The sequence below is a fragment of the Ascidiella aspersa genome, chromosome 2 (assembly GCF_963924565.1).
Source record: "Ascidiella aspersa chromosome 2, kaAscAspe10.2, whole genome shotgun sequence".
NCBI classification, from domain to species: Eukaryota; Metazoa; Chordata; class Ascidiacea; order Phlebobranchia; family Ascidiidae; genus Ascidiella; species Ascidiella aspersa.
This window is the reverse complement of record NC_139448.1, coordinates 3754673-3772196: the sequence shown is the minus strand read 5'-3', so window position 1 is coordinate 3772196 and position 17524 is coordinate 3754673. Positions and strand designations below refer to the sequence as shown.

The 17524-nt window shown below is 36.2% G+C and overlaps 2 protein-coding genes across 2 annotated transcripts; both read right to left on the bottom strand.

Annotated features, from left to right (window-relative positions):
- Positions 1-1405: 1405 nt before the first annotated feature.
- On the bottom strand, positions 1406-9538 carry LOC146163179 (cytochrome P450 2C3-like). Its single transcript, XM_083382960.1, has 9 exons — positions 7959-9538; positions 7198-7340; positions 6426-6528; positions 5939-6048; positions 5446-5567; positions 4711-4856; positions 3603-3747; positions 2734-2894; positions 1406-1810 (listed from the first exon to the last, which is right to left on the bottom strand). The coding sequence occupies exons 1-9, from the start codon at positions 8229-8231 to the stop codon at positions 1496-1498; spliced, it is 1518 nt and encodes a 505-aa protein (XP_083239086.1). The 5' UTR covers positions 8232-9538; the 3' UTR covers positions 1406-1495.
- A 2935-nt stretch (positions 9539-12473) lies between these two features.
- Positions 12474-17516, bottom strand: LOC146163178 (lumican-like). The gene is made up of 8 exons (XM_083382959.1): positions 17504-17516; positions 17002-17211; positions 16455-16606; positions 15815-15973; positions 15281-15385; positions 14192-14305; positions 13671-13792; positions 12474-12588 (listed from the first exon to the last, which is right to left on the bottom strand). Exons 1-8 carry the CDS (start codon positions 17514-17516, stop codon positions 12474-12476), a joined length of 990 nt encoding a protein of 329 aa, XP_083239085.1.
- Positions 17517-17524: the final 8 nt, after the last annotated feature.

Here is a 17524-nt window from a genome sequence, read left to right as displayed (position 1 = left end):
GTCAATATCAATGAAAGTTTTACTCCTTGACTGCATCTTAAAACTAAGAAAAACGGCCAATCTTAAGGTTAAGCTTTTTGCTAGGTTCGCGTGTTGTTTTTGTTGTCCAATAATGGGCCTACGTAGCACTGAATATGAAATAGTAGAAATCACCTTGACCTTTGTAAGATAAAGTTCGACCTTAAGTTCAGATTAGTAACATCAGAATACTGTAGCAAAGCTAGTAACTCGGGGCAGACACTTTTTTATAGATGTTAAAATATATATTTCGCCAGCAAAGATATCGTCAATATATCTGAATAATGTTTCTAACTTAATCTTATACTGTTGCGTTTGTTATTCAGATATACTAACGATGCCTTGATTGGCGAAATATCTATAAAAACGTGTCTGACCTAAATTACTAGCTTTTCTAGAGTAGTCTGCTGTTATAATGGGCCTATCATAATTTCCACCGCCCATAAAGAGGATAGTTTCGCCAGAAAGAAAGATGCATTCAGAGTTGTACGTTTAAAGAGTTCGTATTTTTGACTGTTGTCATTTAAAGTCCCTGGAAGCTATCATTTATTAGAGCAAGTCAACTTGTCATTAATATGGAAATAAATCGTTAAACTATTAAAATAGGTAAACAACTTTCGATTATAAGTAAGAATCCCTGAAGAAAAATTTGAAAACAATTTATTTCAACCAAAGTCATTGGACTCAGTAACTCCAGTACTATAGTCCAGTACTTTGACGAAAAAACTCCAGTCACCAAAATACTTGCCAGCTTGCGGAACAAGTTGTTAGGTCCCTTCCGTGAGTAGGATGTCCGGTACAAAAACTAGCACAACTTCGCTACCAGTTTGTGTTTTTCAGTACTTCTTTACGTTGACGTTATAATTGATAAAACCGTATTAAAAGGAAAAAACATGTATACGACATTGAATAAAAACCGTCCAGCTAGCTTTGGTTACACTGATTGAGATTGATTCTGAACAAGATTTGACAAACATGTGAGGAAAGTGCCAATTTGAAGACATGGCTCACGTTAATCAAATTCGAACTTATTAATTCCACTCTCCTATGTTTTGTTCGCTTACAAAAAGTCCAGTAAAAAAATTGGGTCGCCACAAAAACAGGTTTACACAATGCTGCAGTACACAGGGACGCCGGAGCGATTTCAGGGCAAGGGGGGCGACTTTTTTGGTAAGGGCAACATAGACCGCAGGCGAGCGTAGCGATCCGAAATATTGGGGGATCGGGGGGTACTCCCCCGGAAAAATTTTTGGGGCCACGCCCTCTAGATTGGCTTAAAATGGGACCAAAAATGGTTTAACAAATGTCAACCTTGTCATTTTACGAACTTTTTTGCATTTTTCCGTAGCTATTTTTTCTTAAAAGAGGCACTTTTTTTTTCACTTTAGCCGGCATAAGTTATTTTTATCGTCGGCATATGTTCAAGGGTTGTTGCTCAAAAACAGAAGTTTTAAAAGACGGGATTTCTGGTCTCAACTTAATCTCGCTCTCTGAGAATAACGTCAAATGGTTCGGGCGAGAAAACGATGTTGGCGGTGCTGGCTTTTAGAGGAGGAAGAACTCCAGGAGGACACTCCACGTGGAAGTTGCGCAGCATCTTCACGAAGAAGGTGAAGAGTTCGACTCTTGCCAGCTTCTCTCCCATGCAGTAGCGAGGACCAACGCTGAAGGCGATTATCTTCTGACTGAAGATGAACCTTCCGTCTTCGTCCAAATGGCGCCCTGGATCGAATTTCTCAGGGTTCGGCCACAACTTTGGATCCCAAAGAGCTCCGTAGATGTTTATCTCAATCTAAGTGTAAAAAATGGCAAGAGTTACTACTGGATCGTACTTTTAAGGGGAGTGAAAACTGAAATTAGCAGCCCCAAAACGACGTACTTTTGTCTTTACATTTTTGTTTTGTGTAAAGTTTTTTATTTACTTGATGGTCAAGTATTGTATATTCGACAATTTATAAACAGGGTATATTCGACAATTTATAAACAGCTATAAACAGGGTATCACTGGTCTTGAGTAAATTTTGTAACCGGGATGAAATATTTTAACCGCAAAGCAACATTTCATTCCTGGGCTCGGAGGTAAAACTACCCGAGTCCCGAGTCTGACATGCGCATGCGCAGTGCCGATTTTTGAAACCTTAAAGGCCGCAAACTGTAAATTGTAAAGGCGGAGTAGCATGTGATGGTATTTTTTCCAAAGAATTGTATGACACCCCTATGAGAGTATTGCTAAATAACCCCCTTAATTATATAGGCTGTAGGGTCAGAGACCGAGTTCGGGACTTTTTTGTCGGACTCGGATTCATCTTTTGGCTGGAGTCGGACTCGGGAGTTGGACTCGGGTTATTTTTAACCGACTCCGCATCCTGGTTTAAACTAGGACATAATAGCAGTGTTGTAAACCAGTCATTTTGAAATGACTTTAATCCTAGTCAGGTCATTTACAAAGAGACTTGTCATAGCAAAGTCAAGTCCAAGTCATTGACATAGCCAGAAGTTGAAAGAGGCCATTTCTATAAAAAAAAGAAAAAAAATCACTAAATTTTATAAAATTTATTTATTAAAAACATCCAATGACTTAATTCCAAGTCAAGCCATTTTTTCTAAAAGACAAGTCAAGTCATTGACTTAATCATTACAAACCACATAATAGCTGGTAAGTAGATCGACAAAAGTATTAGTTTAAACCCTGACAAGTTCGACATTCTAGCTGACCTGTGTTCCCTCAGGTATGACGTAACCCATCAGTTCGGTTGATGACGTGGTTTTGTGATGCATGACGGGAGCACCCGGGCGGTACCTCAGGACTTCCTGGAGGAAAGCGGATGTCAGATGAAGAGCGTCCTTCTTGTCGTGGGTTATCTCCTCGCCTTTGTCTGGAAAAGCAATTGTGATAAACTCTTATCAAGGGTGAAGTACTTCACAGTCTATACACCACAACAGAGTGGCCGGAAGTTTAAAGGGTTCCGGGTAATTTATTGCATTTTTGAAGAAAAGGCATTCGTATTAGAAATAGGTATGCAAGTGTAGAGCATCTTATAGGGTAGAATGTCGACTACTTATTGTACTGTTAGCTTGTTTAGTTTATTCTCTACAGACGGTTGTGGAAAAAAAGGAAAGCTAGGAGACGAGATATGTCTGATCTGAATTTGGCGAAAGACAGGGCGGTCTCTGCCAAATAGATGAAGTGCATTAGAAGAAAGCAATTAATACAACACAGCAGGAATATGATTGCTTTTGTTAAAAACAGACTTACAAAGTCACAGAGGCATGCATGCGACACTTTAAACTAGCGGGCTAATGTTAAAAAAGTTTGGAAACTACTTCTTTATAGCTTAACAGCTAATACAATGTTGTGTAAAGTCATATTTCGACACTGTTCGCATTTAATACTTCCAGTGCTATAACTAACTTCTAGTGCTATATCAATTTGTTTTTACTTTGAGATTATTGGAATCCAGCAAATCCCCCTCTTGAACAACGATACAAAAAAGTTTTAAAATCACTCTTCTCGATTAAGCGATTTGCCTGAAAGCTGACAAAATAAAGTAAAAGTATCACATTTTACAACACACGTTTCGTACCTACAAAGGTAACGATTTCGTCAACGATCGGTTGGTAATATTCGTGGAAGTTAAGCAAGCAGATTAGGGACCAGGCGATTTGAGAGGAAGTGGTCTCGGTGCCGGCTCCCATCAGATCACGCACGTAAATGTGTAGCTGCTTGTCCTGAAAAAAGATTATAAACATTGGATCAGTCGTCGTGTGATGTTATTATGACACTATGACCGCATCATTCGATTAATTAAGAATTATAAAGCAATCAAGGCTAGGCTAGGAAAACAACTAGCCTGCGGTGAGGTTTGAACTCACGACCTCCGGTCACACAGGGACCTTCGCTCTACGCCAGGGTTTCTTTATCAGGGGTGACCCAACAGGTGCAAGAAACGTTACAAGGGGGTGCGGGGATGCTAAAACAGACACATAAAATGTATTACTGCAATTTATTTCTTTGCTCAGTTGAATGTAAAACTAACTCACATTTGGGTATTACTGTGTTACTGTGGTATCCTTTCATTGTAGAAATATAAAACTACAGTGGTATTATCAAAGCCCATACAAAAGTAGGTATCATCTTGACCGCTTCGAATAACTCTTTATCATCTCGATGTTGAAAATGAATAAAGAGTTATTCGAAACGTTCGAAATGACACCTACTATACTGCATGGGATTTGATATTCTTATTACGTCTTACTACAACCATTATGCTCCTACAGTGGTATTGTTATTTAAGCAACTCTAGAAGGGTGTGCGAGAATTAGTTGGTGATTTAAAAGGGGTGCAGCAAGGAAAAGTGAAGGACCACTGCTGTACACGAAGTCAGAAACAATAAAAAAAATGTCCCAAGTTATTTGTTTAACCACGGCTTAAACCAGGGCTGAAAGGAGAATACTTTTCTTACCGGAACGCAAGATATTTTTTTAAAGATGACGTCACAATTACGTCTTATAAGGACGACCGAAGCAAGTTAGGAAACCTTTTTGTTCGATGTCGTCTTTTTATTGCTTTTGAAAAAAGATTTACGTGAAACGGTAAAAATGCCACCTACTTTAGTTTGGGCTGTTCTTATTAAGTTCGAGTTTTGTAGTCAAATAAGTGTCGGCACAGCGTATACTGTACGTAATGCTCACAGAAAAGGAACGGTCGTTTCTTCCCTCGCCGTATCTATGTTCGTGGATATAAGCGCCGACAAAATCCAGGTTTTCATCATCGCGCTCGGATATCGGTCTGATGTCGAAGATTTTCTTGCGCTCGTTCACCAGTTTGCCACACAGGCCTAAAAATCAGCACAAGACAAAATATACGGGGTTGTATGCAGTGGTGGGATTCAGCCGGTTCGCACCGGTTCTGTAGAACCGTCTCGCGAAATTTTATGAGATTAGCGAACCGGTTAGCATTACTGGTTATCTCACTAAATTTTTGCATCTTATCTGATACACCGATTTTTGAGATCCAAGTAGCCCCGTGTTTTTTTTTCAAAATGTGCAATGGTCAACTTCGCAAGTAACAGTTATACATTGTGTAAATACAGGTATTTTCCTTTTGTAATAGTTTGTCTGAAAATTGGATTGTTGCGCCATAAGTATAAGTCATGAGGCGACTGCTGCTTTTAGTGTGGCTGTCAACTCTGACGGGATCCAGTCGTTTCCATTTATCTTCGTAAGACGAAGTTCTGCCGTATATATAAAATCAGTTTATTTGCCGAAAAAATGACTTTTTGTAAGAGAGCCGGCTGAAAAATACGGCTTTTGTGATAAAACCGGCTGACAACAAAAAAATTGAATCCCACTACCTGGTTGCATGCAATGACTTGACTTATTCGCGGATTCTCAAAACACGTTTAAAAAGCAGTAAAGTTCCATTACCTTCCATCTCGTACAGCAGCTTTAAGATCTCCTTGTTTGCTTTGTAAAGATGTGGAAGAAATCGAAGGTTCCAGAAGAGAATCAGCATAAGAGTAGCCGACGCCAATTTCGGTTTGAAGAATCTGTTACGTTATTAGTAAAAACGTTAGTTGTTATACTTATAAAAAAAAATTCAGCGAAGAAAAAGTCAGTGAAGTCGCCAAAGCGTTGCTTATATGCTTGCACTTTTTTGGTTCGCCGCCAAAAAAAGGTTGATAAACACTGGTCTACAATACCATCACCCCTATACCCATCACTTTACATGTGTAAATTTAACAGGTTTGTAAAAAGTTGCTTAAAAACATTATTCGTTCGTAACAGCCAACATCTGTTTTAGGATTGAGCGCATTACAAACCACGGGCGCAATTAATTCCACTGAAATGCGAGCAAATGCCTTTAAATACTAATGGTCTGATATCAGAAAAAAATATCGATCGAGCAACGTTATCTTACAGTTCGTGAAGCTTATCAAGAAGGCTGTTGAAAACTGCATGGTCGCTTCCAAATCCTTTTCCAAAGAGAGCCGAAGCTATACAGTTTCCCGATGCCAGATACAACACAGGCTGAAAGAAAATTAAGTGAAGATTTAACTACCGTTCAAACTATTTTCGAAACACGTGTGTCTGTGAAAGTAAGCCGGAACGGCGTTCTGTAAAAAATGTTCTGTTTTAACTGGCCATTTTATTCAAAATTTTCTACTTTTCTACAAAAAGAAATCCAGAAATTAAGAAAAATTGTAAGGCGTAAAAAATGTGGACATACCAAATTCAAGAAATAAGACTCAGATAATATTCCTAAACGTTTGTGAATAATTCCAGCAAACAGAAAAGTATGAACGCATTAATCAACTGATGTTTAAAACACGCTACCTATACTCCTATTTGGGCTTTGATATGTCTATAAGAACGCATTAATCAACAGAATCGATAAAGAATCTCACAATTATGCGAAATGGCGCTTCTTGTTTTTTCCTGAGCGCTGCAATCAGATTATCGCTCTCTCGGTCCACAATCTTGTCCAACCTGCTTTTCTCAAACATTCCCCTGTAAGCGGAAATAAAAAGAGGTTCGGCAAATTGACATTTTACATTTCTCACAGTAAAAAAAAATAGCGGTTGACTCAAAAACTTATTTTAACTATATACACTTCAGTGCATCAAAATTAAAAAAAAAATTATATTGTTTATAAAACAATTTTTACTAAAATACTTATGGGCTACATCTGAAATGGAAAAAAAGGCTATTTTAGATGCTACGTGAAACATTGACCAGCAACGAAGTGAATAGTTGTTGCTAATATTAGTAAACTCTTATTAGCAAGCAATAAATTAACACTATGTCAAGTACTTCTTATCACTTTCTAATACTATTACTTGGTAAATATAAATGTTGCCATTACTTCTAAATGTTGTGGGTTGTAGTTACAAACTGCATTTTGATAAAATTTTAACTCAATAACAATTTTAAAAAGCTTTGAAAGTTTTTGTTAATGTTGTGATTTGTATTGGATTTTGGCCTAAATTAGTTTTGAAAATGTTTAACATAACGTGTAAATTTTGACAAGTCAATTTTTTTAAATGTCAAAAAATAATCGCCTGACTGTTAACAAATCTAAGTCATAAAATTGCACATAAAATACAACTTTGCATAAGGCGTTTCGTTACGCATCAATTATTTTCCCATGCACTGTGGGTTTATTTCGAGTTGGAATACCTTTTCAAAACCTGCAGACCGAAGTGCCTTTGCCGCTTGTACCCTTCGTTGAACGTGAAAACCATACCAAGGCCGGGTGCTGATTGTTGGTACACTTGCGTGTCGGCCATTCCCACAAAAACGTTCGGTTGTCTCAGGAGAGCCTGTAAAATTGAAAGAAGTATAAAATGCAAACTTAGTTTTTGTCTACTTTCTTGGTTGGGTAAAGCGCGAAAAATAAAGTTAAATAAGACTAATTTGTTGTCTTGCGAACATTACAATATCAGAAAGGCATTTGGCAAAATTTGCATTTAGTTTTAATGTATTTTCTGTTCGACCAATTATTAAATTTTCCAATTTTTTTTAATTTTAAAAAGTATTTAAATGTCTTTAAAATGATGTACCTGTTGAAAAGTCCAATTGTTTTATGTGCAGCTCAAGTTATTAAAAACCTATATATTTTCATTAAAAATTATTTAATATCATTGAATTAAGTGTGTGCAAACCTTATTAAAATTTAAAATGAAAGAATTTTAAACGTAGCCATAGGAAATCTGTTGTTTCTGATTACAACATAAGAAATAAATAAATAAAATAAGTTGAAGCCCTATAGCTGGGTATTCTGAATTTTAAATGTAGTTCTTGTAGACTTCAAGCGTTTTTAACCTTTGTGTGTTTTTTAAATCCCGCGATATGGATAAATAATAATCACCAACTGGAAGTTATGGAACAGGCATAAGACCTAATATAAATAAATAATAATGTAATTGATTCATCCACACCTCAGTAATGGACTCGTATGTGTTGAGCACTACCACGTCTTTGCTTCCCACCCGAACCGACATAACATCCCCGTATCGCTCCAAACTCCACTTTTTGTACATTTCGTGCGGAAAACTTTTCATGTAGGGTAGGACACCCACCACGGGGAATCCCCTAGGCCCCGGGGGGAACCTGGAGTGGGGCCTTTTCCACCAGAAGTGCCAGAACAAGGCTCCAAGGCAGGCAAACACAGACCAGGTAAACGTGGAAACGTGATCAAAAATGGCGATCATATTTTCGATGTGTTTTTCTTTGGTAACGGTGGTGATTTCTGCATAAACAGTCAACAGTTTAAGTCTTTTAGGCCTATTGAGTATTGATAGTACACAATTAACTTGACTAACAGGCAGTTAAGTTATTATTAACCGAGGTTTATTACTGAGTTGAACAGTAGTCGTTTGAGCAAAATTATTTAACTTAATCTTAGGTCATATGAATGAAAAACATTTCTTAAACAGGGCTGAGGAGTTGGTCCGGGTGAAAAAATAAACTTGAGTCCGACTCCGGCCAAATGTACAATTTCGTCAAGTCACTAGTCTGATTCCCAATCTACAGCTTGTATTCCGCCAATTTACGATTAACTAAATACGGTGGATGTTCAGCAATCCCTCATAGGGCTGCCATATAACTCATCCACCCACAATACATGGTTAAAAATATTCCACCATAAGTTTCCATATTGACAATTTACATTTTTCTCGAAAACCTCGAAACTCGGGTAGTCTTGTGTGGTCTGACTCGAGTCCCGAGTCCGACTCCAGTAAAATTAACCGACTCCGTGGAGTCCTGACTCCGCTGCCCTGACTAGGTTAACCTCTAGTCTTATTTAACTTTGATCATATGGATAGGATACTTCCATTAAGTCAAAGATCAACGACAAGCGTTTACAGTGAAACCATGGTGGAATATGGTATAATTGGCGTATTCATATTGTTGCATAAAAAATTGGTTGCCATTTTGGTAAATACAGCTTTAACGTGTATAACATTTAATTTGTTATGTAACTCGCAAGTTAATACTAGTGTCTGGAAACACTTTATTTCGTGCTGTCAATAATTGAAGTTGGATATAACTGCTGTTATTTGATTCGGCATATGTATTTTACAACGATTTGCACTAACGCTGTTACGCAAGAATGGCTGCTCAAAGGTGACCTTCACGCTTCACCCTAAAGGTTTTATTGTTGGGCGGGAATTTTTCCTGACGTAAATTGCACGGCTAATGAAATTGAATAAAAACTTTAAAAACAAAATTGCTTTATACGAAATGGTACAACACTAAGCATAACAATTAGGGGGAACTAAAATGTTCAAACTAATCAAAATTAATGTTGCTAAAGATTCTGGAGGTGGTTATTTTGTTAATTATTTCGGGGTGTGCCTAAAGTCCTAAACGCATACATAAACCGGTCCAATTTAACTGCAGTTACACAGTTTTACTTTTAAGCACAAAGCCAAAGTGGAAGTCAAGTACTGTGCAGAACAACACCGAAGTTTGTCACAATCAAGTCACGTCTGCACTTTCCATGGACGAACGTGCACTTTCTACAACTGCGCCAGCGAAACTGAAGGCCACATACAGCTCTACTGCAAAGTTAGGTCTATAGTCATATTGAAATTACTTCACTCCAAGTCAAGTTTATCACAAAACATTAAAATCCAAATCAAGTCTTTTTTAACAATAATGACAAGTCAAATCATTTGATAATAAAGTAAGCGAATAAAAATACTAAAAGCTTGATTTGAATCCGAGCTATACTTCACAAAACTTAAACGCACCTCAGTAAAGTAATCCGAATTGTAGAAATCTTTCGGGAAAGACTACAGTTTTATATATTTACCAGAGCAACGTATAGTTTTCATTTAGAAAAAGGTGGTGGGTTTGTCTGAGCATCTTACACTATCGCAGTAGTTCCCAACACGTTTTTAAGGCGACCCATTTTGAAAAAAAAATTGATTTTGTATAATCTTGCCACCCAAGCAAATACAAGATTGCGTTGCAAATAAACTGTACTACAAAAGCAGTTACTTTTTCCGAAAATAATATGTTTATTAAATCACTAATGAGATAGTTGTACTCGCTTGCTCTCAGTGAGTTTTTGAAATCGAGCGTTATTTTGCTTGAGCATATGGAGTCACGCATGTCAGCTTTAACTTCCAGCCGGTATCGCTGTTTAGTTTTCATATTTTGTGATTATGATTTCCAGTTTTGTGAAAAGATACAATATGCCTGAAAAACAAGCGACCCTCAAAAATAATCAGGCGACCCTAATTTGGGTCGCGCCCAAGCGTTGGGAACCACTGCACTATCGGACGGTTTTCTAATCTTGTTGATTAAAAATCTTAGATTGCTGATTTGTGCGTTTTCCGAACAGGTTTGGCAAGTTCTGAGATGCATTTAAAATGTTCCTTTCACTTCATACAAAGACATTGCTGGGTAGTTTTGACGTACACATAAATCTCACGTAAGTTTTGAACAGCGTAAAACAGACCGATTAGTAAGCTAAAGCAGTGAAGTTCGCAGTATACGCCAGTCTGAACCTAAGTTACATACGAATAGTTTACAGTTAAGTAATTTAAGAACGTTTCATTGGACTGAAATGCTTCCGGAAAGTTTAACAATAAACTTTCGAGCTACTGAAATTAATTCGACTAGTCACTTAAAATTGCGTTGTAGTTACACAAATTGAGCGACTGATATGAAAAGCGTCCAGTAAAATCTAGGTAACATAGAAACCAACATAAAGCGTACAACTTCCTTACAATCAAAGCAGATTACACAGATCAGTTTTGATATAAATTTATGGCGTACAAACTTAAAAATTCAAAACGCAATCATGGTAAAAATGTTGCATTATATTCCTCACACAAACCAGCAAATATCAACTGCAATTTGCGTTTTTTTATTTAACTTAACGAACCGGTTGCTAATTTACTTCTTAAACTGCTGCTGACCACACAAAACCCACGGAAAACATCTGGTTGCTAGTTGTAGTCCTGTCTGCAATTGCTGGTAAAAGAAGGCTGTCTCGTCACGCCCGCGGCTTGTTTATAATGGCACACAGAAAACCTCAATCAAGTCAATAGCTCTACACTGCAACGGTGAACATCACCGGAAGTGTAACTGCTATTCATTTCAACAACGCTTTACTTATAGCAGCATACCCTATTCCAGCAATTCCATTTTTATTAAAAACTAAACACGTTTTTCAACATTAAAGTGGAAGACTAATGGTCAACGAGCTTACATTTTTGAGGAAGTAGGCTACTTATTGTAAGTTCGCCTATTTGTAAGTTACACTTTCACCCACAGTTAAAACTTTACCGGTTAATGTTTTTGGAAGTGTAAGTGCTATTGAGCTTATAGATTAATGCTTTACTTATAGCATAACAAGGGCCGGATTTACCAATAGGCTAGGCAGGCTGAAGCCTAGGGCCTCAACGTCCAGGGGCCTCGAAATTCGGTTTCGAAGTTTGCAATTCTTTTTAAAAAAACGTGAAAAGTTTAAACCCTACTTAAAGTGTTTATATTAAGCTTTTCAGAGTAGAAAATTCTATACACAACTGGTTTCGTTGAAAAAAGTCATTATTACGTCGTTTGCATCATAATAAAGGCGATTATTACGCGCATTTTTCTGAAAGCTTCTATGTTAAAGTACCGTAGTCTTCTCTACAAAAAAACAGTATCGGTAGTTGACATGTTGCTGAAATAACTAAAAGACATTATGTTGCTTACCGTTAATGTGGTAAATTAGTTTCATCAATTCAAATTTACTAATGTTATCGACTTATCTTATTATAAGGCGTCTTGGTATTGCTAACCTGCGTTTAGATCAAGCAATAATCTTATTTCATAATTTTTTGACCTTCTTTTAATTAAAAATTTGCACTCATGCCTATTATATCAAGTTTGGATATTCGTAAGTTATACTTTCATCACCAGTTGCTACACTATTTGAAATATTATTATTTCTTTACAATGTTAAATTTCTCGAAGTAAAAGTGTTAAAAGTTTTACATAGAATAACTTACATAATATAGTTAAAACCTATCGGGAAAATTTTTAAAACATATTTATATACTTTTTTTTTTTTGCAAAAATAAATGATAAGCCATTCAGAAAAGACAAGTAAAATATAAAAAAATACCTAATTTATCACTATCAAAATATTACTGAACTGCTTTGGTTTGCATCAAATGCTAAAATATCCGAGGTTTTTAATTATCATCTAAGTTGAATATTTTATATTTATAGACCGCTTAAAGAGATGGGGCTTAAAAAATCGCCCCCTAAAAATTTAAGTTGGTATACCTTCAAATGGCCGATGTTCGTACAATTAAGGTTATAGTTTTCGGTAAAAAAATATTCGAAAAAAATCGCTCAGGATTTTTATACTCGTAAAAGTACATATTAGAGGCTTTAACTGTCGTTTATGCTGTAAACATTTTCAAGTAAATGTTTTTGTGGCAAGATTATCATGTTGTGATGACTTGCGTTGACGTAAGACAGTAAAAGGCAAAAGCGGGGATCGAACTCGGAACCAATGGATTGCTGTCCAGTCGCAACATTTGTAGCTTTGACACGTCATATCTGCATAGAAAAAGGTGAGTTTTATAAAAACAGTACACCGTTGGCACGTTATGGATTCGCGGCAAAAATTGTATAAACATCAGCAAAATTACATTAACTTAAAAACTTGGAAAACAACACTGAATTTTGTATAAAGCAGGGGTTCTTAACCTTTTTTGTATGTTTTACACCTAAACAAAAATGAATATCAAATTTACCCCTGGTAAAGTGGTGCTTATTTATTAAAAAACGAAAGTAACAAATTACATCAGTTATATTATCAGTGCGACGGCTGCCCTTTTGCTTTTTGGCAACGATTTTCAATGTCTGGTAAATTAGTAAATGTTGTATAACGAGAAGCCGCTTTGCATAGGCTAGCTCAGTGGTCGGCAAACTTTTTTTGTCGCGGCCCAAAGCACTCTTTTCCTAGCTATTGAGGGCCCACTACGAAAGCAGTGGCGGACCCAGGATATTTGATTTAAAGGTGAAACATTACAAGGCGCCTTAATGCCCAAAACACTGCCATGCTATAATGTAAAACATAATATAAAAGAAGAGTATACGCGCAAAGCGCGAAAAATTTTGCGACATGCAATTAAAGTTGGCAAAAAACATAGTTAGACAGCCTCTCAGGGCCACATTTTGGAGGTGGGCCTTTCCAAGCTGAGGCAATTTAAAATTTCTTTGCCACACCAAGTTTTAAAATATAATGCAATGAATGTACGGCGTGGCCCACAACTACATGTTAACACTAATCTATTCAAAAGTAACTCGCGGCGCACTAAAAATGGCTCTGCGACCGACATTTGGGCCGCGGCCCACAGTTTGCGAACCACTGGAGTAACGTGTAGTACACATTAATATATAAATTAGTTGCCTAATTCATGTTTTACATAAAATTTACTGTTCGAACGCGGGACATATGTGAGTAAAAAGAAGAAACAACAAAAATATTACCGTAAATCAAGATTTACCTATACACGGATCAAACAGAAAAGGTGTACATGAAGTTTAGCTTTTCACCTAGGACTTTGACTAAAATCTTAGTAGTAAAGCATACTAAGATTTAAAAAGTAAAAAATAAACATTAAAAGTTTACTCACGTGGTGCAAAACGCATCATATTCCACTGAGAATATGAGGTTAGAATTGAGCAGCAAGAACTGGAGCCTAGTTGGCAAGGCTCGTGGTACGTTCATCAGTTCGTTGTGGGAAAGATCTAGGTACTGAGTAAAAAAAGTCAGTGTGAAAGTTGCTGCATAACTCCTAAGATGCACATGTGTTTTTTAAATAAAATTTTGCAAATTAGCTAACTTTTTTTTATCTTTTGGAAGTTCAATTAAACTGATGATGTAAGTGCAGTATTCTGTGTTTAAAAAGTGCTATAATTACAGTACTTTTTGCAACTTTGCGGTTCTTATTGTTTCTAGTCGTATTAAAAAATATACAAATTACGGTTTGGAGCAACCATAGATTCTTGACGCACAACCAAAAATGCCTTATCAAAAACATAAAATGTGTACGGAATGGCGTATAGTCTAAGTTAGCTGAAATAGTTTAATAATATATATTTTTTTAGCGCCAATAGTTTAATCTAAACCTACACAGACGTAGCTTAGACTTACAGTTAGTTTTCGTAAGCCTTCAAAGGAGCCTAGTGCGATTCTGTCGATGTTGTTGTGTGAAAGTCTGATCTGCTCCAAGTTTGGAAGATTCGAGAAGGTTTGCCAATTGATTGACTGCAAAAAGGGTGTCTATAATATTGTGGCGTGCTACATATGCACAACGAATAAAATGTGCACAACGAAAAGAGACGGCTGTATTAACGCAGTGTTTCCAGTGTTGTAATGACTTAAGTCATTGAGCTGACTTAAGTGCACTTAAGTCACTGTTTTCAAATGACTTGACTTGACTTAACTCCTTTGACCAAAATGACTTGACTTGACTTGAGTCTTTTCGACAAATGACTTGACTTGGACTTTCATTTTGTCAAATAACTTGGGATTTAATGAAGTGTTTTTCATTAACATTTATCTCAAGTTTTACACATTAAACACTTTTATTGCTGAATATTGCGTTTGTGTTACTTTTTAGTCAAATTGTTGCTTATAATCGGACGAGTTTACCAATTTTAATAGTTTAATAATTTACTTTTATGTCAATGACATGACTTGAAATTGACTTGCTCTCATAATGACTTGACTGGGACTTGACTTGGGCAACCGATAACTTGGACTGGGACTTGACTTGTTATTTTTCAAATGACTTGACTGGGACTTAAGTTATTTTACAAATAACTTGACTTGGACTTAAGTCAGTTTAAAATGACTTGTTTACAACACTGAGTGTTTCTCAGCCACGAGTCTACGGATTCATGTGATGAAAGGTTCTAGACGAGTCCGCGAGTACATGCACTATCCAATTTTTCGTTAAATTACTATTTGTACAAACTACAATGCACCTGTTATCATGTAGTTATTCACTTCGGAAATTAGTCCGTGGGCTAAAAAGGTTGAGGACCACTGCATTAATATGTACCAAGAGAAAAAAAAAACTTGTTATACACTCGATGTCAGCAGTCTATAAACCTAATATTTCAACTGCTTTTTGATTTGTATAAATACATCTCAAAAAGGAAGTTTCGTTTTTTACTAAAACCTTATTTCAACAAAACGTAATACAATGTACAGTCCCACAATTAAAACACTTCTTACCTCTATCCTGTTGTATTCGAGTAAGAGCAAACCAAGCTTCTTGGGGAATCCCCTTGGAACTGTTCGAAGTTGATTCTCAGAAAGATCAACAAAAAAGAGATTCGTCTTTAACAAAAAGAAAACACCATTTAAAACTTAAACAATATTTCCTTAGAAACAGTTACCCGAATATGTTTAGCAAATATGATATTGAGAGTGGTGTAACGAAAATTGCAAAAAAAATTGCATACAGGGTATATCAAGTCAAACGTTATATTTTTTTATCTAAACGTGTCAATTTGCAGATTGCAAAATACAATATTAAAACAATTCAGTTACAATCACAACTTAAAACTGTAATTTAAAAGAACGTTCATTTCCTGAAGAGATAAAAACATAAACTGTTACTAAAAAGCGTTACAAAATAAGTTAAACGAAATCTACAGTATTTAGTTTTTGTGTTGGCACAAAAATACGAAACTAACACTTCAAGCTTTCAATACATAACTTATTGAAGAAATCACCATAAACAGATCAGACAAAAGTGCCCCTTACCATGTTCTCCCAAGCATTAAATGGAATGCTCTCATCGTTAAGTTGGTTGTCTCGCAGATAAACGTGGTGTACTTTGGAAAGGGATGTGAATATCCCGTCTGGAACTGTGGTCACACGGTTGTCCTCTATCCTCAAATATAACAAGCTTGGAGGGAAATCCTATAAAAATAACAAGAAATTAAACTACCAAAGCAATAAAATTCAATAAAATCGACATTTCGACCTTTAGGCAATACCTCATGTCATCGTATGTGTATAAATTCAAGTGAGAATAGAACAATATTTGAATAAAACGTTTTAGTCCAAATCAAGACAGTTATGCCAAACAAATCTTGTTGCAAAAGTAATTTCTTTATTGTTTCAAATAAAATTTTATTACTTCATTGCAAATCGTTAGTAAATACAAGTTATCTCGATTTTTTTTTAGATTTTGTTAACTGCGATGTAAAATGCAGCTTTTTGGCATCATTAATATCTTTTTAACAGATAAATGTGGATTAGTCAATATAAATAGAAGCATAAAATCTAAGCTGAAATCCAGAAATCGTTTCGAGGCAGTTGATCCTAAAGATGAATATAAAAGTTAGAACAAAACAGGAAAAATCTTAAGTTGAAAGTCATTTGTCATAGATTATATTACCTGTGGAACGGTGCGCAGGTGGTTAGATACGAGATCAAGTCGTTCCAGCGAAGTGAGCTTACGAAATATTCCAGGTTTAATCTCACGGTCGGTCAAGTTGTTGAAGTTGATCATCAGGTTTGTAAGGTTTATCAGACTCGGTATTCTTAAGTCTGAAATAATACTAAACATTTTTACCTTCTCTTTTCAAATTTTTCTTCATAATTTGGTATACAGTATTCAATATAAGTTATTTATTTGTTGGCGAGTTTTCGAAATAGTTTTTAGGATTTCTCTTTACAAAACTTTCATTGGAGAGAAATTGATCAATCAATGGTCGGATGTTTAACCATGCAATCTTTTTTCGAGACTGTCATATATATACTGTCGAGATATGTTTTCAGCATCTCGCAAAAAAAAATAAAAAAATACCAAAAACAGTTAAAAAAGAGAACAGTTTAAAGAGTTTAATTCTAAGTCATTTTTGTTACAGAGGCTAGGCGATATGTTCAGCAATCGGTCAGTTGAATATATATCCCATTGAAGCTGAACTACTTGTAAAACTCACCCTTCAGTCTGTTAAAAGAAACGTCCAGGCTCCGTAGCGAGTTGGGCAGTCGAGTCGGGATCCGTCCGAGTAGATTTCTACTCAGATCGAGTTTCCTGAGTTGATGCAGGCCGGCGAAACTCCTGGGACGAAAAGCTGAGTTGTTGAGCTGATTCTTCCGCAAGCTGATCACGTCCAAAGACGGAAAGGCGGCGAATATATTGGGTGGGACTCTCTGCAACAATAAACGTGATGTAATTAGTGGGGATGTACGATACTTGACAGTCAAATGCGATACCCGATACTTAAGACGAAAATCGCGAGCTGGTCCGATACTAAATAACTTTCTTACGGTGATGAACCAAACAGAGTGGTGGAAATTTAAACGTTTAAAGTTTTTTTTTTTTCAGGTTATTGGGCTAAAATTTAGTTTGACGTTAGGACATTAAGTTGCCTCCAGTTTTTTAAATAATGTTTTAATATAATAAATATAATAAAAATATTTATATATAATAAAAATCGCTATATGTTGCCATAACAAGTC

Bases quoted from the DNA above. Each gene is read 5' to 3' on its own strand.
- LOC146163179 (XM_083382960.1), bottom strand. From the start codon at position 8,231: ATGATCGCCATTTTTGATCACGTTTCCACGTTTACCTGGTCTGTGTTT. The intron at 5,568-5,938 runs GTAAGATAACGT...ATAACGTAACAG, and splicing joins CTTGATAAGCTTCACGAACT to ATTCTTCAAACCGAAATTGG. The intron at 2,895-3,602 runs GTACGAAACGTG...TTGCTTTTCCAG, and splicing joins CGAAATCGTTACCTTTGTAG to ACAAAGGCGAGGAGATAACC.
- LOC146163178 (XM_083382959.1), bottom strand. The intron at 14,306-15,280 runs GTAAGAAGTGTT...CCCTTTTTGCAG, and splicing joins TCGAATACAACAGGATAGAG to TCAATCAATTGGCAAACCTT. The intron at 13,793-14,191 runs GTAAGTCTAAGC...TTTTTTACTCAG, and splicing joins AAGGCTTACGAAAACTAACT to TACCTAGATCTTTCCCACAA.